General features: G+C 34.1%; 1 protein-coding gene across 4 annotated transcripts in view; it reads right to left on the bottom strand.

Annotated features, from left to right (window-relative positions):
* Positions 1–22,562, bottom strand: part of LOC125280607 (tight junction protein ZO-2) — a 119,837-nt gene that overhangs the window by 21,333 nt on the left and 75,942 nt on the right. For all 4 annotated transcript variants that reach the window (XM_048211262.1, XM_048211263.1, XM_048211264.1 and 1 more), the window contains 9 exons: positions 21,038–21,091; positions 15,675–15,799; positions 15,127–15,229; positions 12,870–13,491; positions 11,449–11,552; positions 10,052–10,205; positions 2,464–2,575; positions 2,132–2,250; positions 1,121–1,184 (listed from right to left, as the gene is read on the bottom strand). In XM_048211262.1, the coding sequence (XP_048067219.1) occupies positions 1,121–1,184; positions 2,132–2,250; positions 2,464–2,575; positions 10,052–10,205; positions 11,449–11,552; positions 12,870–13,491; positions 15,127–15,229; positions 15,675–15,799; positions 21,038–21,091 (1,457 nt within the window). The remainder of the gene's footprint in view (positions 1–1,120; positions 1,185–2,131; positions 2,251–2,463; positions 2,576–10,051; positions 10,206–11,448; positions 11,553–12,869; positions 13,492–15,126; positions 15,230–15,674; positions 15,800–21,037; positions 21,092–22,562) is intronic.

Genomic DNA, 22,562 nt, shown 5'->3' with positions numbered 1-22,562 from the left:
ATACATGCATCCTGCTGCCATCTGTGTCTTAATGTTAATGGGATAGTTCACCCAAAAATGATAATTTGATGTTTATCTGCTTACCCCCAGCGCATCCAAGATGTAGGTGACTTTGTTTCTTCAGTAGAACACAAATGATGATTTTTAACTCCAACTGTTGCGGTCTGTCAGTCAAATAATGCTAGTGGATGGGAACTTCTACTATTAGAGTAAATAAAACTTGCATAGACAAGTCCAAATTAAACCCTGCGGCTTGTGACGACACATTGATGTCCTAAGACACGAAACGATCGGTTTGTGTGAGAAACCGAACAGTATTTCTATAATTTTTTAACTCTAATACACCACTATGTCCAACTGCGTTCAGCACTGATCGCGCTCTGACAGCGCTCTGATATCACTGCCACAGTCAGAGCGCTATCAGACCTTACTAATGAGTGCTGAACGCAGTTGGACATAGTGGTGTATTAGAGTTAAAAAATTATAGAAATACTGTTCGGTTTCTCACACAAACCGATCGTTTCGTGTCTTAGGACATCAAACATCAAATTTTCATTTTTGGGTGAACTATCCCTTTAATCAAAAAACAAAAGACAAGTTGTATTTTTATATATTTGTATTTGTATTTTTTTCTCTATTGTATTTTTATCCAATTGTTTTTTTTATTATTTTTTTGTTTTTATTGTATTACTGATTGTTTACTTATTTTCAATATTTTTTTGAAGACTACTTTACTTGGAGTAGGTAGCTTAGTCTGCTGTGGTATTGTAATTTGAATTGAGAATTGCAAAATTTCACTGGTTTTTAAAAATTAGATTTCACAGAAAGCTATAGTTAAATTACTCATCTTAGGTTTTGGTCATATGGCACACTCATAATAGTGTTAAATAATCGTGATTACAATATTGACCAAAATAATCGTGATTTTTTATGATGTTACTAATGTGTATGTGCGTGTGTAAGATGAGTGTGTGGTGACTGAAATGCAGCCCTGTCTTCAGATCTAAACTCAGCCCTCAGTGAGTCCTCTGGTTTAGTTAGTAAATAAGATCGTAGTTCAGTGAATAAGATCACGCGTGAGGAGCGTTGAACCTGCGGGTTATTCACAGCATCCACTCACCCGTAAATGGCCTCGTCCTCTGGGCTCGGTCTCAGCAGGATCTTGGGTGTCGTCCTTAATGCTGCTGCACATTGAATAAAAAATAATTCAACATCAGTTTCATTCTAATACCACTGCAAGCAGCCAGACTGCAAATTTAAATTGGTCAGTAACATTGTTTTGAAAGAAATTAATACGTTTATTCAGCAAGGATGCGTTAAATTGATCAAAACTGACAGTAAAGACATTTATAATGTTACAAAAGATTTCTATTTCAGATAACTGCTCTTCTATTGAACTTAATATTCATTATCCTAAAAAAAATATATCACAGTTTCTGCTTAAATATTAAGCAGCACAAGTGTTCTCAACATTGATGATAATAAGAAATGTAGCAAATTTCTGAAGGATCACTAAAGACTGGAGTAATGATGCTGAAAATTCAGCTTTGCCATCACAGGAATAAATTACAGTTTAAAATATATTCAAATAGAAAATAAATATTTTAAATTGTAATAATATTTTTGCTTTTACTGTATTTTTGATCAAATAAATGCAGTCTTGGTGAGCATTAGAGACTTCTTTCAAAAATATTAAAACATCTTACTGATCCAAAACTTTTGAATGAATTAAGCATTTTGCATAAATGTTATGTAAAATAAATAAATATGTAAATACATAAATCTGTTCTTATGGCAATGCGATTATGTAGCATACCATTGCCAGTTTTAGTGACAAATTTAGTTATCCTAAATAAACTTCTGATGGTAAATGTTCCACTGAGGTAAAAGTCAGAAGTCATGACAGATGTTTTCTTTAGACAGATGTTTTGGTGAATCACTAACATCAGTGAGGGTCAAACCATCCTTTTAACCGACTGTATGTAATGTTGCAGTTTCTGGTCAACATTTGTGTGGTTTATTTAGTCAGCAAAACCAATTATACTCTCATTTGGCAATTGACAAGTATTGCCAATCCTCTGCCAGAGGATATCAAACCATAATTCATCTAATTCATCATAATTGTTCCTACGTGGTGGCTCTTCTTCCTGTGGTTCCGCTCTCTCCTCCTGGGTTGGAAGCGGCACCTCTGGAGTTTTGTAAGGAGAGGATGTTACAGCGGGTTTTGCAAGTCTGCTTTGAGGGTCCTCCCTAAAAATAAATACAAGAAGATCAACTGCAGTTTTGATCTGACAGTTTCTGACTGAGAATATACATGCTTGACTAACATTAGACAACCAGAAATTGCTCCTAAAGCTGTGAAAGGTGTGTTTGTGCTTTGTCTTTGAAATAAGTGCCACTTAGTTTGATGTTTTATTTTTAAATAACTGCTTTTTGAGCATAGACATGAAAATCTGTGCTCACCTGGCATTCTCTCGTGCAGCGTCATTTGAAGAGTGCGAGGAGAGGTCAGATTGACGTGACCTTTGGTCATCTTGAGGTGAGTAGGAATGGTAGGACTCCATCTCAGAAATATCTGAAAGAAACACAAGTCTACAATGAGAAGCAAAGGACTTTTTTCCTATTAGTTCAGGAAAGAGACGAGGCCCAGAGGAGACAGAATTAAATGGACCCACAACCACAGAGAACAGACCACCATGTTACTGTCGACTTGGTGTTAATTTGCCAAGATCTGCCCCGTTATAACAATCATTTCTGTTTTATACTGTGATTTTGACCACAGGATATCCATGCCTTTTTGACCCAAATCATCATGATTTACAATGCCTACGTGACTCCAATGCACAGAATTTCATGAAGCTGTCATGAAGAGACTAATAGCAGTGTTATACAGAGGCAGAAGGTATGTCGGACAGGTGTGATTAATCTTTAGGAACAAAACACCCTGAGAAAGACAGAGAAAAAGGACAGACAGGAAGTGACATCTACAGCAGCTGCCTTGGAGAGCAGAGATGTGTGCAAAAGCATCTAGTGCTTGCATACATTAAAGCTACACTGATAGTTAAAGGAACAGTTCACCAAAAAAAAAGGAAATTGTCATCATTTACTCAACCTCATGTCATTCCAAACCTGTCTTTCTTCAGTGAAAAAACATATTGAAGACTTTGAAGCAGTTCATTTTTGAGCAGTTAAAGGGATAGTTTACCCAAAAATGAAAATTGTGTCATCTTTTACTCACCCTTATGTTGTTCCAAACCTGTATGAGTTTCTTTCTTCTGTTGAACTAAAAAGAAGACATTTTGAAGAATGCTTGTAACCTGTTGACGGTAGCCATTGACTTACATTGTAGGAAAAAACAATGGCTATCGTCAACTGTCTGGTTACCAACATTCTTCAAAATATCTTCTTTTGTGTTGAACAGAATAAAGAAACTCATACAGGTTTAGAACAACATAAAGGTGAGTAAATGACAGAATTTTAATTTATGGGTGAACTATCCCTATGGGTGTCATTGCTCCTTATGGAGGCCTCACGGAGCCATCGGATTTCAACTAAAATATCTTAATTTGTGTTCTGAAGATGAATGAAGGTCTTACGGGTGTGGAACGGCATGAGAGTGAGTAATAAATGACAGAATTTTCATTTTTGGGTGAACTAACCCTTTAAGCCTTGGTCTGAATCATAGGAACTACTTTTTTATGCTTTTTTGTTATTAATGGATCACGGTCAAAATAGTTATAAAGAAAATATTTGATCGTACATTCTTCTAAATATTACAATTTTTGCGACACATAAAGAAAGTAAGTCTCATGGGTTTTGTATCAACATGAGGGTGAACTATTCCTTTAATTTCTCATTCCAGAGCTCTACTTTGTCCAGGGTAGTTGAGAATTATTTGATTACAAATAAAACCAATAAGACGCAGAGCAAGGAAAATGAAGCATCGCCCTGAAAGAGAAAGCAGGACAGAAGTAGTGACGGCTGAGGAGGAAGAAAAGAGTTACTGTGTGGTCTGCTGGTGCTCTAAGTGCATGTCCAGTGCATTAACAGAACTCCTGCTCTTCTGAGCGTCGCTGGTGGGCGGTACGCCATGCCTGTCCTGCAAATCTACAACACACTCCATCCATAACAGAGCAAAAGGACACTGCCGCCCACCTGCTTCAGAGCTCAGGGGGGTTAATGCTTAGAGCTAACAGAGGAAACAAGAGACAAATATGCTACCAGCACTGGCTGTAGATACAGTATAATGCACAAAATTGGTAACATTTTTGACTCAGGAAGGGCAGAAATCTGCAAGTGATACAGATGTTTGATACTGCAGTGGGGTCGAAAAGACCACAATGAAATCTGGGATACAAAATATCATTTAAACATGAAGATAAACGGAATGTTAAAGGATTTTTAAAATTGAAAACTTATTTTAAAAAAAGCTTTATTATTATTATTATTATTATTTACTTTTAAAAATAATAAAAATGTAATACTCTGCAGTATTTAAAAAATAAAAACATGAATTAAATAAGAAAAATGCTAAATAAATTGCTTTTGATCTCACAATTTCTAATTTAGAAATATATATATATATATATATATATATATATATATATATATATATATAGAGATATATATATATATATATATATATATATATATTCTAAATTAGAAATTGTGAGATCAAAAGCAATTTATTTAGCATTTTTCTTATTTAATTCATGTTTTTATTTTTAAATACTGCAGAGTATTACATTTTTATTAATACTGTATTACTCTCTCTCTCTCTCTATATATATATATATATATATATATATATATACACACACACACATGCACAAATTGTCATTGATTCAAATTAAATTCAATCCGACTGCAGATTTTGAATGTGTAAATAATATGTAAATAAAATCTGCAGCAAGATTAAAACATGTTTACATGCATGTTACCTTTTTTCTCATTTCTGAGCATACTGTTCAAGAGAGGCATTAAGCGTCACATTATCATAAGAACAAGAATCTTGCGAGTTCTGTCAGCTGATTAAAGAAGAAAGTCAATTCAGCATATCACCTCAGTGTGTATCTGGTTTTTATAACATATCTAAAATTATCCCCAAAAAAGCTTTCTTCTAATGTTGCTAAATTTATTTAAAAGGAAAATCAGAAACAGGATCCCAATATCTTATTAATTTATTCAGCTCAAGCTCAAATTCAATCTTTTTTTCTAACTGTTCTGTACTTGAGGGATTTTCATTCTGATGGGCTATCGGTCAGATTATATACGGATTATTAGACTGCATGTAAACACAGTTTCTGAAGAACATCAGGGAGGATCAGGGAGCTGGTGTTTTCCAGGCTGTGGGGGAGAGAGGCGTGTTTCCATCTGTTGGGTGGGGATGAAATTACAGTCTGTCTCTTATGAGGGGGAGGACAAACCACAGAGTAGAGACAGCTGCTGTACACTCCCTGACTACAACCCAAAACAGCACGGACAGGACCTCTGCTTCGGCTACAACAACTATCATTGATTTAGTGCGCAGCGCTACTGTGACAACACATGCAGAGTGACAGAGAGAATGACAGAGAGCATACACACATGCAAAGGCTAGAACCTAGGGCTGGGCGATATCGCTTTTAAAAAAAAAGGATCATCTGATGATATTTGATATTGCAATATTAGTGTATTTAAGGTTCCAGATGTTAACGTTAGTTAACATGGACTAACAACAAAAAATTCTTCTAAAGTATTAATATTTACTAATAAATTATTAAAATCAAATGTTGTATCTGTTAATAATAAAAATCTGTATCCATGTTCATAATAAAAAAAATCTTTTTAAATGTCCAGTGTATTATCTTGTCCTTTTAACAGTTAAGGGGTTTTCCCGTGACTGACAGCGCTAGTCAAAGCATTTGTCAGTTGCTTCTTGTTCCGTGTTCACAACAATTCAGTCTTTTCAATGTAAAAGTCTTCGCTACTGCCTGACACACTCATAAAGACAGTCTTTGCCGCCATCTAATGGCGTAATAATGTAACTTCTGTTGCTGTTCACGGTCAGGGACTGTTTTTTCCAGCGGAAGGAAGGCTTTTAGTGAAAGTTTACTTCATGAAAGTTGCATTAATACATATTTTTGTATTATATATATATATATAACTTTGGAATTTAATTAAATTAATGACCAATAATATATATATATATTATTATTAATAATAATAATAATAATAATAATAATAATAATAATAATAATAATAATAATAATAATAAAACGCATTAACAACATAAAAAAAAAATACTTAATTTTATTTCACATGTAAAATAGTAGTGATATATATATTGTGGATATTCCTTATATCGCCCAGACCCAATAGTGACTGAGAAAAATCAAATGCATTGTTCTTGAACACTGTGTGTTAAAAGACAACAATGAAATCAAAATTGAACTATTTAAGTTTGTAACACATGTCCCTGGCATTATTTTATTTCCTTAAAACAAAAAAGAAAAGTTTTTATAACCCAACCTTTTTTAATGTAATAACTTCCTCCTCCTATATAACGAATTCATTCAAATTCCACAGCACACAGTCAAGTCCCACCCTACATTCATTTCCCATTAAATATACTTTTACATAGAAACATGTTGCATTAATCAAATGCGTTGTGATTTCCATTGCTGTCATGTTGTCTTTAAACACAATTACCTCAATTTACATGAACAATGAAACACATGCAGGCGTGACATCCAATCGCATACAAAACTAATTGAAGATAAAGACATAGGGGACAGAGCTGATTTACAACAGTAAGCCTCAAGCGTCATGGTTAAACGTATTCAAGCATGCTACGCTACAAAGTCACAGCTTCTTGAATACAATGAACAATAAAAATGAGGAAATAGCTGAAAGCTGGCTATCACATCATCTAGTCAAAATGAAAAGTAGAGCACAATGGTGCATAAGAGGCAATGAAGAGTATATGCTGCATTTTTATGGCAGGGTGTAAATCACATCTCAATTTAACTTCTCCAACCGGCACGACGCAGCATACACAATGTCTACAGTGACTCATTTTCCACTGGAAATGAATGCAAACATGAAATGGAAATGCATTTAGCTGTTCCGCCCTGCCCTGCACTTGAAAAGCGGATGCTTTTTCTGTACTGAAATTTACTTCCACCTGCATTTAATACCTTGAGGATGGTAAATGTGAAAAAGCCATACGATATCCAGCTGCCCCACCCTAATAACAGCTGAAGAGTATGAAATAGCATCTGAGAGACTGTGTCATCCTTCCAGACACAGTTTCTCCTCCATGATTAAATAAGTCACCACCACACAGACATAACATTGAGTAGACTTATTTATTGATTAAAGAAGGAATTAAAAAAAGAGGTTAGCATAAAAACATAAAAGCACAGTGTGAAAGGTTTACAGGTTTGTTGAGGCACAGTCATGATTAAAGATTAAAGGCAACCAGACTTTATGTTGTGTCTCAGCGGTCCATCAGCTAAAAGTATGACATATCTGTATTATCTGTAAAAAGAGAACACAAAAATAGCATTTCTGTTGTAAACAAGCTGTTTGCTTTTTCTCAGGTAAGCGCATCTTTCTGCTGTTAAAATATTCATTGTGTTCAAGTGTAAACAATGGTGCCTATATATCTGATAACAAGGTTAAAATGCCTGCTATTAACACCCATATATGTAAAACAACAACAACAGCAACAAAAAAAGTATATGTATATATATATACATACAGTCCAAAAGTTTGGAACCACTAAGATTTTTAATGTTTTTAAAAGAAGTTTCGTCTGCTCACCAAGGCCACATTTATTTAATTAAAAGTACAGTAAAAAACAGTAATATTGTGAAATATTATTACAATTTAAAATAACTGTTTTCTATTTGAATATATTTCACAAAGTAATTTATTCCTGTGATGGCAAAGCTGAATTTATGTCAGCATCATTACTCCAGTCTTCAGTGTCACATGATCCTTCAGAAATCATTCTAATATGCTGATCTGCTGCTCAAGAAACATTTAATGTGTACAATTGTACAAAATATTTGTGTACAATATTTTTTTTCAGGATTATTTGATGAATAGAAAGTTCAAAAGAACAGTGTTTATCTGAAATCTAATCTTTTGTAACATTATAAATGTCTTTACTGCCACTTTTGATTGATTTAATGCATCCTTGCTGAATAAAAGTATTAATTTCTTTAATTTCTTTTCAAAAAAAAAAAAAAAAAAATTCTTACTGACCCCAAACTTTTGAACGGTAGTGTATAATGCTACAGAAGCTTTGTATTTCAGATAAATGCTGTTCTTTTGAACTTTCTATTCATCAAGGAATCCTGAAAAAAAAAGTACACAATTGTTTTCAACATTGAAAATAATCATAAATGTTTATTGAGCAGCAAATCAGCATATTAGAATGATTTCTGAAGGATCACGTGACACTGAAGACTGGAGTAACGATGCTGAAAATTCAGCTTTGCATCACAGGAATAAGTTACTTTGTCAAATATATTTAAATAGTACACAGTTATTTTAAATTGTAATAATATTTCACAATATTACTGTTTTTTACTGTATTTTTAATTAAATAATTGTAGCCTTGGTGAGCAGACGAAACTTCTTTTAAAAACAAAAAGATCTTATACATATATATAAATAAATAAATGTAAATATGTATATTTAATCTATTTAAATTATTTTTTTAATTATATATTATATTATTTTTTATTTAAATCAATTTATTATAAAAAAATTATATATAATTTAAATGGATTAAAAATTAATATTAAAATGTTATATATATATATATATATATATATATATATAATAAATAATAAGAGCTGTTAAATGATTAATCACATCCAAAATAAAAGTTTGTTTACATAATATATATATATATATATATATGTGTACTGTGTATATTTATTATGTATATATAAATACATACACATACATGTATATATTTAAGAAATATTTACACACACTACAGACATACACGTTTCTTAAATATCTACATGTATGTGTATGTATTTATATATACATAATAAATATACACAGTACACACATATATTATGTAAACACTTTTATTTTAGATGCTATTAATTGCGATTAATCGTTTGACAGCAATAAAAATAATATAATTATACAATAAACATACTTTCTTAAAAAAATATACAGTTTTAATCAATTTATTCAGTACGTGAATTATAATAAATTATATGGCTTCTACTTTTCGATCTGATGGACATTTTCTTTAAAATCTGTATCTACTACTCAACATTTTAAAGTGATTCGAATAAAAAAAAAAAAACAATCTGTGTGTGTTTTCTATAATTAAAAATTATGTGGTGCCTCTATTAAAAAGGCATTTGGATCTTTTATCAGAAATGTGGGACTTTCTTTAACACAGCTACCATATTGAGTGTCGTGATTGCTCCCATTCATTTTTCTACAAATGGTTTGTCTTCTTATACTGTCTCTGATGTGGTCCACTAGTGATCAGTTCACCCGAGACGGATGTTAATAGCAGGTATAAATGGTGTCAGTAAATCTCAGCTCTTTGTTAAAAAGAGACTGTATCTGACAATACGGTCTTGTAATTTCTAAATTACTATGTGTTCCTGTTAAATATACTGTACAATCAATCTGTAACTATACAGCCATAGGAAGTTTTATAACCCGTGTCCAACTGCATTAACAGACCAGGCTTATTAAATCCATGGCATATAGTTGAAATTATGCCAGTGGATGATAACCCTGCTCCGACACGGACGGTGACAAATTGGGTTTTGTGCTTCAACACTCATTTCGAGTCTATTAATAGTGATTCGCATAATTAACCGTAATTTATTACAGCCTCAGTGCCTGGTGAATGTGTACATGATATTACTAATCTGATTTATCAGAGCCAATTCATGCTATCTGCTTTTAATTAAAGTGTGTAGTTGGAGAGCAAACAGCCAGAGGGTGAGCACCACGGCTCAGGAAGCGCTGTAATGGAGACTAGTCTACGGACAAATGCTGCATAATAGAAGCAACTTACCATCAGGCTCCGAGTCGCTGTCTGCCAGGGCAGGGATGCGCACCAGGATCTGCCGGTGGTCTCTTTGGACCACCAGTTGCAGCTTGCCCCGTGATTTCTCAATCAGCTTGCCGGCATCACTCAGAGAGAGGTTCTCGGTCACCGTTCCGTTGATCTGGAAAAAACAAAAGATGTAACATTAATGGTTCAAGCATTTGTAGTGTTAGGTTGCTATGGTATAAGTCTGATGTCAAAGGGTTAGAGTCAACCACAGAGATATGAAAGCCATTTTGGTGGAGGTGTGCAAATAGTCGCCCCAATGATATATGCATATATTGACAAGGTTGATAAATCAGCATATATTTTCCATGATAAAAACAATCAGCAATTATCCTCACACACCGGCAGGTAATGGATATATGCGTAGGAGAAAGGACCAAAAAAGTCAAAAACAAAAGCACACTATCAATGTTTACAAAAGTATAAAAATTAAGTATTAAGTCTTAATATTAAGTCACTGACTGGTCATGAGTAGATTTTATATATTTTTGTGCTTTGAAAAGTTTGTCTAGATATGCATGATGAAGGACATGGGACCGAAACATTGCAAAAAATAAACACATTTTGATACATTTGTACGCATTGATAGTGTGCGCGACTTTCATGATAAAAATCACAATTATTGATTATCTCCCTTGATACTGTAACTGCGTTTACTATTAATGTCAAATACTATTGCTTAGCATTTATTTATGAGTGAACAAATTACACATTTATATTTTTTATTATATTTTATTATTTTTTATTTTATATCCTATTATTATTTTAAAGTTAATTTAATAAGTAAATATTAAATAAAATGAAGTTAAATATGTACTGTAAAACAATGAAAAGGTTTATTTCAGCAATTGTGTATAAGTATATCATCTTTAAATTGCTTGAAATTATTAATTTTAGCATTACATTAGCCATCAGCAACCATGTGCTATACAGCATTTTTTTGTATTATTTATATACTATTATAGTATTTAAATAAAATTTTGAATTAGCTTTTATTTTTACATTTTATGTTTTAATTTTAATTTAATTTAAATTTAAATGTTTGTTATGTGCTTTTGTCATTTTTAATACTTCAATATAGCTTTAAATTATTTCAGTTTTAGTTTTACTAATTTAGTGCTTCAACTAAAACATTTTATTTTATTATACATTTTTTGAGTTAAAGGTTTTCATGTAATATTTCATCTCAACTTTATTTCAATTAATATATATTTTTTTATTACTGTTATTATATTTAGTTCTAGTTAACAATATCAGCAATGGCATAAACACAGAAAGCTACTGTGTTGTTCCAGCAATTTTATGACAATTTTATAGATTTAACGTGTGAAGATGTCTCTTGTGTGTCCGATAGGAACCTTGAGAATGATGTCGCCCTCCTGGAGATTTCCATCTCTGGCAGCGAGTCCAGTGCTGGTCATCTCTTTGATGAAGATCTGGCTGCCCAGCCGGAGGCCGTACTCTACAATGAAACAGAAAGGAACATTGGTTCTGTGCAGCATGAACCTAACAACCATGATGACCTTGACCCTTTTAAGTACACAGCAATCCCTTCAGCTGTCAGTTTAGTGGATCACTGAACAGGTCAAACACCACAAACAATCAAACTGAAACTGAAAATGTGGAAAATTGATCTGGTGGGCAGAATCAGAGCTCTGAGCGCTCGAACTGCTAAAGAACTGCTAACAGAACTGAGTATGATGAAAATCTTTTAGTTTCAATATTGTTTTTTTTTTTTTTTTAAAGTTCCCGTTTTCCAACCCAAGGCATAATCTGGTAATAAACAGACCCGCTTTGCCCTTCTGGGCTGAGGGTTATGAGCGGCTGGTGAGGAAATCGGAAGAGACGGGCCGCTTTATGTGAAGTCACAAGAATGTATCTCCTCTGAAATCTCCTGACAGGGCCATCATAAATAAATCAGATTAAAATATCATCAAAACCCAATGAGGACAAAAAGTTTTAGGATGGATGTGTGAAGGAGGTCAACAGAAAACAGAATGAGTGTGAAAAAGAAAATGGAGGATTACAACAGCACAGAGAGAGAGAAAGCCAGCTGCCCTGCCAGCTCAGATGGTCTTTTTATGCTGTGTATTATTTCCACAGCATCTGACCTGATCTCTACTGCAGGAATAAAGGCTCTGCACCTGTAAAGTAATATTTTACACTTTTGAGATAAAAATGATTGATGAACTATGAAAATATGCTGTAACTTTCAGAACTCAGAGCAATTTTTGCTGTAAATATTGATTCACATTGAGTATTTCCTTTAATAATGCCCATAAATTAAAAAACGGCTACTGGGAATGAGCTGCTGAGAACGATTTTACACTTGACTGTCATGAAATCTAATTTACATGAATAGGGCAATAAGATTTACATCCAAATGATAATTAATTTCCATGGAACCAAAGGTTCAGGAAAAGGTGCAATAACCCTTGGACCTCAGTGGAAAGAAAATGGTAATGAAAATAAAGAAACACAAAATAAATGATATAATCCAGACTTAAAATTTAAGTATGCAAAAATTATCTAACTAAAATCACAATATGGTCTTTTTTGGCAGCATTCTTTGGCAGCTTTGTAAAATATACTACTGTTTTAATGTTTGTGGTCAGCAAGATGTTTAGACTTTTTTTTTCAGCAAGGATGCATTAAATTGATCAAACTGAAAAGATTTCCCTTTCAAATTCTCTCTAAACTGTTTTTAATAATTTCCGTCACCTAACTCTATTATATTCAAAATATTCAATTAGTGACAAGCTAATCCGGTGGTTCTCACCTTCATTGGGCCTGTTTTTCACCAGCATCACATTGATGGGCGGCTCGAGGGGCTCATAGTTATGACGGTCTCTTCCTCTGTCCCGTTCTCTGCTAGGTGACGGTGAGTGATCCTGCAGCCGGTCCCTGCTGTGACTCCTGATCATCTTCTCATCCGAACGAGTTTCATACCTCCGCGTGTCGTAGCCCTGGTCCCTCCCGTAGCTTCCGGCAGGGCTTCCTCCTCCCCCGCGACCTCTGCTGTGCTGCTTATTATAGGGAGGCTCCGGGCTGGATCCACGCTCCAGCGTCCGGCCCCGGCTGCCGTCCCTGCGGTAGCCGCTGTCAGAGCTGGGCGATCTCTCTGGGCTCCTGCCTCTACTCCGTTCCCGCCGAGAGTTGTAGTCCTGGCTGCGGTAATCTGGGTCCAGGTAGTCTATCCGGCTCTTGTCGAGGGTCCGGTCATGCTCTCTGTCACGGGGGTAGCCCAGGCCGCCGTTTCCCCGAGGGTAATCAGAGTCTGGGTCACTGTGAACGCTGCGGTTGTCCTCAGGATAATAGCTGGATATGTTGTAATCACGGCTATCCACGCTCGGGGACGGGGGGCGCTTGAGGACAGACACCTTGCGAGGCCTCTTTACAGTCTGTGGGGAGTGAATGAATAAAATTAGCCCACTGTTACCAAAAGGACATAATCTAAGTGCAGAGATGATGCTAAAAGAAAATGATATTGCATTATTTTTTTCTGCAATATACATTGCAATATGAAAAAAATCTATATATTTTGGTAAGAATTAATTATTCTAGAATCTTTGGGGTGATTTTGTAGGTGAGTGAATACGCATAGAAAACAATGAACAAATTGCAAGCATGGATAAATATAACACAACAAAGATATAAAATAAATAAATAGTGCTTTATATTTTTCAGGCAAGTCTAATAGTATTCAGGTACATGAACTGAATAATCAAACGTAAAATAATACTGCATACACTTCACTGTATAAATTAAATAAAATTAATCTGTGTTAAAGCTACAAAAGTTACTTTTCTTTTTGTCTTTTGTTCATTCATGACAGAAAGCAGCAGGAATATTAGGCTGCTGTCACTTTAAGACTTTGAAGAATGTGCGGACCAAAAATTCTCTTACACATCCGGTTTTCTTTCTCAATTTTTTAGTTCACCTAAGCAATAAGCAACTGTGTTTTATGAGGATACTCAATGTTTACTGTTCATTTTGACTTTTTTTTGTTCGTTCAGGCACAAATAGACGTGGAAGAGAACAGCATTCGGTGTTCACATGCATCTGCACGGCTCTGTGCGTGTGCACAGAAAACAGCCGCACGTTCATAATCGAGTTCTCTTTCGGGTCTGCATGCACTCATATGGTTTAAAATGTAATTAAACTGACAGGACTTAAAATGCGCGCAAATGATAAACTTTCATTGTATGATGGTCAAACTTTGCATCACACATCACACATCCTTCAATGTGACTATTGCGGACGCGCACATCACGATAATGCTAAAACAATATATAATGCAGCCCTATCTTACTATATGTTCATTACTTTAAGCAGGGATCAACTGCAGTACATTCAATTGAAGTCTGCATGTGAATTAGTTTTAAAATAGAAACCGACCAGAGTTGGGGTAAAACTACAACTAAAATTGTCAAAAATGTGGGGGGTAAAAAAAAACATTTTATTGTTTTTTTTTTAAATCTGTTATCTTCATAATAATTATAGAATATAAACTCAGCTCTTAAAAATTATTTAACATGGGGAAAAAAAACATTGAAAATGTAAAAAAAAAAAAAAAAAAAAAAAAAATTTTTTTTAATATTTCAAATGCATCTGAGTAAAGCATTTATGATCTTTATTTATTAATGATTGATAATACCCAACATTAATTTGTATTTGATGCTGATTTGATTTTATAGGTAACATCTGTACAATTTATTATTATTTTATATTCATTTAATTATATTTATTAATAATTAATAATATAATTAATAATATAATCATATTTATTAATAATTTATATTCATTAATATTCATATTAATTTTGAAACTGATGTATATGACATGAATGGATGGTTAGAAATGTAAAAGAAAAAAACCTCAAGAAGACCTCAAAGATAAATTGTAGGAGGCAAACATTTGCCCCTTAATAATAAATAAAAAGTTAATATCGGACACTGCTAACCTATGCTAATAACCAAAGTAAGTGAACTTGTTTTAGCAGGCCTCTCATTAAGGTCAACTTGACAAATACTCACTATTTTGGCCACTTTCCCACATTTCCGAAGTGACTGCACAGCAAAAGAATGAGGCACATTATCCATGGTGATGGTGTTGACCTGTATCACACGGTCGTTCTCACTGTCCACAAGTGAAACAAAACAAAAGTTAAGTCTAAAACATAATGCAGACATTCTATTTAACAATATTACTAGGTTTATTGTATCAGTATTTGACTGGAATGTGACATATTGGCTGTGATATTATTGGTTAATATCATTTTACCCAGCCTTGATTACATCAGCAGAAAATAAGCTGTTTTTTGAAATGTATAAAGTTATTACAGTGATAAATGATTATGAAAAACAACCTTTATTCTCCTTTAGAATAGCATACGCTAATAAAACAAGCACAATAATACCAAGGACATTTATTAGGGCAGTAAGCTGGGTGAATTTTGATTTCATGTCATTTTAAAAAGCTCTATGTGAAAACTTGATACTTATTAACCGGCCTATGCTGGTGTAAAATAATGGTTTACCAATACGCTAAACACGTATGCATTAGTAAGGTGAGCGAAGCATACAAGAGCAGTCCATCGGCCGGGCCTCCTGGCAGCACGTCCGACACAATGATGGACGTCTCTCCACTCTCCACGTTTGGATTGTCCCTTCCGCCGGACACAGCAATTCCAAAGCCCATTTTAGAGTCCTGCAAAAGAAAGAGAGAGAAATCACTTTCAGTGTGAAAGTACCACTAACGCATTTCCATAGTCATACATCACAGCTAGCCTGCCCAGGGCAGTACGATTTAATATTGCTTCATAGAAGCACGCAAACGGCCAGCGGTGTTGCACAATCACATCCGTGTGCTCATAACATAAATCTCTCATAAACGTTGACTGCGTGCCACCACAGGGCGGTTTTGCAGAAAGCCATTGCACGCCAAAGCTAATGGAGACGTGGTTCCACCTCATTGCTTGGCCAAATAACAACCTGCTGTACCTTCCTCAGAGGAGCGCTGAATAAATAGAGTCTAATGAGTGGGTAACGCTGGCTTGATGCAATCTGCTCCAAATATATTCAGGCCCAATTAAAGCCGGAGATAAAACCTGACAGCACCGAGATTTTAGAGTGTGAAATTAAGGCACTTACTGACACTGACTCTAGGGGAAGGTGGCAACCAAAAGCTCATATTATGGTATATATATATATATATATATATATATATATATATATATATATATATATATATATATATATATATAGATAGATAGATAGATAGATAGATAGATAGATAGACCCCCTTTCGCCTTCAGAACTGCCTTAATTCTACGTGGCATTGATTCAACAAGGTGCTGAAAGCATTCTTTAGAAATGTTGGCCCATATTGATAGGATAGCATCTTGCAGTTGATGGAGATTTGTGGGATGCACATCCAGGGCACGAAGCTCCCGTTCCACCACATCCCAAAGATGCTCTATTGGGTTGAGATCTGGTGACTGTGGGGGCCATTTTAGTACAGTGAACTCATTGTCATGTTCAAGAAACCAATTTGAAATGATTCAAGCTTTGTGACATGGTGCATTATCCTGCTGGAAGTAGCCATCAGAGGATGGGTACATGGTGGTCATAAAGGGATGGACATGGTCAGAAACAATGCTCAGGTAGGCCGTGGCATTTAAACGATGCCCAATTGGCACTAAGGGGCCTAAAGTGTGCCAAGAAAACATCCCCCACACCATTACACCACCACCACCAGCCTGCACAGTGGTAACAAGGCATGATGGATCCATGTTCTCATTCTGTTTACGCCAAATTCTGACTCTACCATCTGAATGTCTCAACAGAAATCGAGACTCATCAGACCAGGCAACATATTTCCAGTCTTCAACTGTCCAATTTTGGTGAGCTCGTGCAAATTGTAGCCTCTTTTTCCTATTTGTAGTGGAGATGAGTGGTACCCGGTGGGGTCTTCTGCTGTTGTAGCCCATCCGCCTCAAGGTTGTGCGTGTTGTGGCTTCACAAATGCTTTGCTGCATACCTCGGTTGTAACTAGTGGTTATTTCAGTCAAAGTTGCTCTTCTATCAGCTTGAATCAGTCGGCCCATTCTCCTCTGACCTCTAGCATCAAAAAGGCATTTTTGCCCACAGGACTGCTGCATACTGGATGTTTTTCCCTTTTCACACCATTCTTTGTGAACCCTAGAAATGGTTGTGCGTGAAAATCCCAGTAACTGAGCAGATTGTGAAATACTCAGACCGGCCCGTCTGGCACCAACAACCATGCCACGCTCAAAATTGCTTAAATCACCTTTCTTTCCCATTCTGAAATTCAGTTTGGACTTCAGGAAATGTCTTGACCAGGACCGCACCCCAAAATGCATTGAAGCAACTGCCATGTGATTGGTTGATTAGATAATTGCATTAATGAGAAATTGTACAGGTGTTCCTAATAATCCTTTAGGTGAGTGTATATACTATATACATATACACTATATATATATATATATATATATATATATATATATATATATATATATATATATATATATATATATATATATATATATATAAAAGACTCATATATGTATATATGTATATGTGTGTATAATATATATATATATATATATATATATATATATATATATATATATATATATATATATATATATATATATATACACATACATATACATATATGTGTCTTTTTTTCCCAAGGAGCACATGTGCTCCCAATATGAAAAATTTAGGAGCATATTATAACAAACTTTATGTGTGTAATTTATAAAAATAATTGTAATAAATAATTGAGCAAAATTATTTATTTTATTAGAATAATAATTATATCAATATTTTATATTAATTGTATAAGGGTATTTTTTTTGTCCAAAGGCCTTAATAACAATAAAAAACAAAGATATGACATCCAAAGTATGTAAGGTGGTACAACTAGATCACTTTTATTGAATCCAAATGGTATATTTTGTTACTTATAAAGGTATTTTAAAGATTTTGAAGTGTCAAAAGTTCATTTGGTTTAACCGTCCAAATGCAAATACAGCAATTTCATTTGTGATTAAAATATCTTAAAATGTAATAAATGTATATATTTTTTTATTCTGGCATGATTTTATAACATGATATATCAACATGCAAAATGATATTAAAATTATGTGTAGAACTTTATGAGAAAGAATGTCCGGAAAAATGAATTTCATTGATGTCATTCGCAGTAACTAATATATAAAGAGACCATTTTGGATCAAGTCATGCGATCAATAACATGTGACAGGATGTGACATCATTCAGACACCTGCAAAGGACCACATGGTCAGGAAGCAAAGAAACTAACTCTCTTTTAACTATTTGAAAAAGTCATGTTTTCACTTGCTCATGAAACATCAGGTCATTTGGTACAATGGCTATAAAACATGGAAAATGTTGTAATATTTTACAAACTTGTACTAAATATAAAATGTTTGATTGTCCTTTTGTTAGGTAGCTAGATATCAGCCTGATAGCATTGTTTGCAAATATCGTCATTCCGTATAACCAAAAGTGTCATTCGGTAAAACCAAAATTTTGGTTAAACTAACTTTTTTGGTGACAAATTGTGTCCATTTTGTAAAAAAATTAAGCAGTGTTAATTGATTATAAAAACCACATAATCATTGTTAACACCTAATAAAACTTCAAAATGAATTATATCTCCATTATGGGTTTTTTTACACTTTTAAAAACCTTATTCGTCAATGACCCATTAATATATATATTTTTTTAAATATTTCAGCTACAAACTGTATTCATTTATAGGCCTACTTCAAACTGTACATACACTAATACTAATACTTATTAAATAAGTAAACAGATTATTATGCCTAACAATAGCTAAAAATTTTTTTAAAAGTTGAATTAATTGCCAGATACGGTTTATGATGATAACCAGGAAATAACCAATAATAATCAGGGAAAAAACATATGCATAATCCAATACTTTTAATTGTAAAATAAAATACAACGGGACTCTTATTTTGAAAAGTCTATGCTTTACCATTTCCGGCTGCTCATTCAAAAAAGATGCAGGAGATAAAATATGCACTCTTACAACCATGAACCATCTACAGCATATAACATAAACACCATAAAGTAATTTATTAACAGTACATCATAAGCAATTAGCATTAAAAAACAGCCTTATTTAAAACATTATCAGCATAAATGTGTGGTATTCATTAATTGTGAAGTGCTCTGAAACAGCAAGCCTGTAAAACATGCAACATTGCCTCATTGCTACTTTGAAACATGCAGCCTAATTATCACATTTAATAATCACATTAGGCTGTATTGCGATTCCTGTTTTTTGATCCCCCAAATTATGACCTCTTATAAATAATCAAGACATATCTTATACCATTTAAGATATTTAAGACTTTTTATGACTTTAAATTTCATAAAACCGAGGACACGCAGGGACTTTTTTTCTGCACATGTGCTCCTAAATACATTTTACAGTTTGCACACATCTCTTTTTAGTTGCAAACGTGAGTAAAATGCTCACACAGGCGTGCCCTGTTAGATCATGATACGCCATATAAACTCATACTCATTCTAAGTATCCTGTTTTTTCCAAACTTCCCAAAGCTTATATCTTCCCTTTTATGCTGCAGCGATAAGACGAGACAATTCTTATCTGAACCCAGGGATCTGACATGTCAAAGCTCTGAGATGTTTTCACAGGATGAGCCTGATACGTGATGGTGGTGATAGTGTCAGTGTGTGTTTGGATAGTGTGTGTGAACCCTTGCGATCTGTCACGCGGGAGATAAAAGATGCACATCCTGTTGTGCCTGACGTTGGAGGAAAGAGGAATGGGAGGAAGGAAGGAGAAGATGGGAAGAGAGAGGGGGAGGGGTAACTTCATCTTATTATTTAAGCACGAATATAATACAAGCACGAAATGTTTTGATGCTGATAAGTTATATATAAGTTGTTTATATGCATATGGACAATTATGTCTCATGCAAACACCTTATTTGGAATATCCACTGTTCATTTATACATGCACGTGTCCATATGGATTTAATTATGACGGTAACAAGAAACTGTTCACACTGTTCATTTACTAAAATGAACTGCAATAAATAGAAAGAGTGAGCATCTCCAGTATTTCCATAACAGAATAGAGGGAAAAGAATGTCCATGTCATATTCCATAGTTTTTTTTTGTTTTTTGTTTTTTTTTAAATAATGACTATACATATACACTACTTTTTACACTAAAAAAAATGTATCAGTGTTTCAACCGTTTTCAACATCAATAATAAGAAGAAATGTTTCTTGAGCAGCAAATCAGCATATTAGAATGATTTCTGAAGGATCATGTGACACTGAAGACTGGAGTAATGATGCTGAAAATTCAGCTTTGCATCACAGAAATAAATTACATTTTTAAAAATATATTCAAATAGAAAACAGGTATTTTAAATTGTAATAATAATATTTCACAATATTATTGTTTTACTCTAGTTTGATCAGACAAATGCAGCCTTGGTGTGCATTAGAGACATCTTTCAAAAACCTTAAAAAAATCTTACAGACCCCAAACAGTAGTATGGTCAATGTTAATAGTCAGATATTATCCAAATCAAAGATTATATTCTCCTAGAACCAGCACATTAGTGATGGTGAGTTGGGATCTTGAGCTTGAGGGCATTTGGGTTATTGTTGTGCGTTAGAGGGTCCGGCTACCGCAGGAGGTTTGCTCAGGTCTGTTTGTTAAGAGGGCCATCCATCTGTGCAGCATGTGGCCTCTTTGGTTACAAACATGAAATTTGTTGTTCACAGCCATGCCGCTCTGCAACATTTCTAAACATGCGACTCTTAAACCTGGAGTGGGTAAGCTAGGGTGTGCGTTAGTTTGAGTAGGTTAATTTAAAAGAGTTTCATACCCGCTGTAGAGTCACAGTGTACTGCTCCCAAATCGTCTCCTCCATTCCTGAGCCCTGCATGGAAAAGAGAAAGAAACCACCATTAATCACCAGTCAGCCATCACTAATGCCAGTATGCGGTGCGGCGTGACATGTAGGGTTGAGTGTTCTATACACAAATTGGTCATAAATGAAGTGGCCTGAACTAATTATTTCATAATTACATGGATGCACACACAATATTAAAGGAATATTCCTGGTCAAGTACAACTTAAACATGACAGTATCTGTGGCAATTACTTTGGACACACATAAGCAGCAGTTCTTCCTCCTAAAATAAAGCCAATCTCAAAAAATAGTTTTTCTTTCATTGATTTTTACAAACTTGGGGTTAAGTCAAAATGACTGTACTTTATGTAATTTTCTGTCATCAACAGCATGCCACAGATTCTATCTGTACAGTTTAAAGGTGAAGTGTGTCATTTTATTAATGTTAAAATAAAATTTGTAATGTTATTTTTTTTTTATTTACACTACTGTTCAAAGGTTTGGGATCAGCAAGTTCTTTTTTTTAAAAAAAAAGTTAATATTATTGTTAATATTATTCAGCAAGATCAAAAGTGACAAGACATTTAAAATGTTGCAAATGATTTCTATTTCAAATAAATGCAGTTCTTTTGAACTTTCTATTCATCAAAGAACCCTGAAAAAAATGCATCACGGTTTTCACAAAAATTTTAAGCAGTACAACTGTTTTCAACATTAATAATAATAATAAAAACATTTATTGAGCAGCAAATTAGATATAGAATGATTTCTGAAAGATCATGTGACACTGAAGACTGGAGTAATGATGCTGAGAATTCAGCTTTGAACACAGGAATAAATCTTAAAATACATTAAAACAGAAACAATTATTTTAAATTGTAATAATATTTCACAATATTACTGTTTTTAATGCACTTGATCTAATAAATGCAAGACACTTCTTTAAAAAAACATAATTTAAAATTGAACCGACCCCAAACTTAACATAATTTATTTTTATCTGTGCCAAATAACATACTTCACTGTTACATTGTAAATAACCCAGTATATTCCTTAAAATGAGATTATGAAAATGAATATTAATCATCAATCAATAAATGAAGACCCCCCTCCCCAGCTCTATAGTATCATACAGAAATACCTGTGAACACCCAGTGAACACCCCATTATTTGGTATGACCAGATACGTCACTGCGTCAAAATGAGGGTCTACCACATACGGCAGGAGAGTGTGTATGAAGGATGGGCCTGTCATTTCCACAGCTCACTTGGGCGAAAGCATCATTTCTTTATTTTTAAGAATTAGTAATATACATATGAGGACTGAAGCCTATGTAAGCCGATGTCCTTAAACACACTGTGAGTGACACCAGAGTCTGTATCTCTCTCTTTTTGACACATATAAACAACCAGCCTGATAAACACACACACACAGCTCAAGGGTGTGTTTGTTCCACAGAACAGACAGACGTGCTCATCGATATTGATGATTAACAGG

This window comes from Megalobrama amblycephala, linkage group LG12 (genome assembly GCF_018812025.1).
Source record: "Megalobrama amblycephala isolate DHTTF-2021 linkage group LG12, ASM1881202v1, whole genome shotgun sequence".
NCBI lineage: Eukaryota > Metazoa > Chordata > Actinopteri > Cypriniformes > Xenocyprididae > Megalobrama > Megalobrama amblycephala.
Note: the sequence above shows the minus strand (reverse complement) of the source record. Positions and strands in the feature narration are given on the sequence as shown.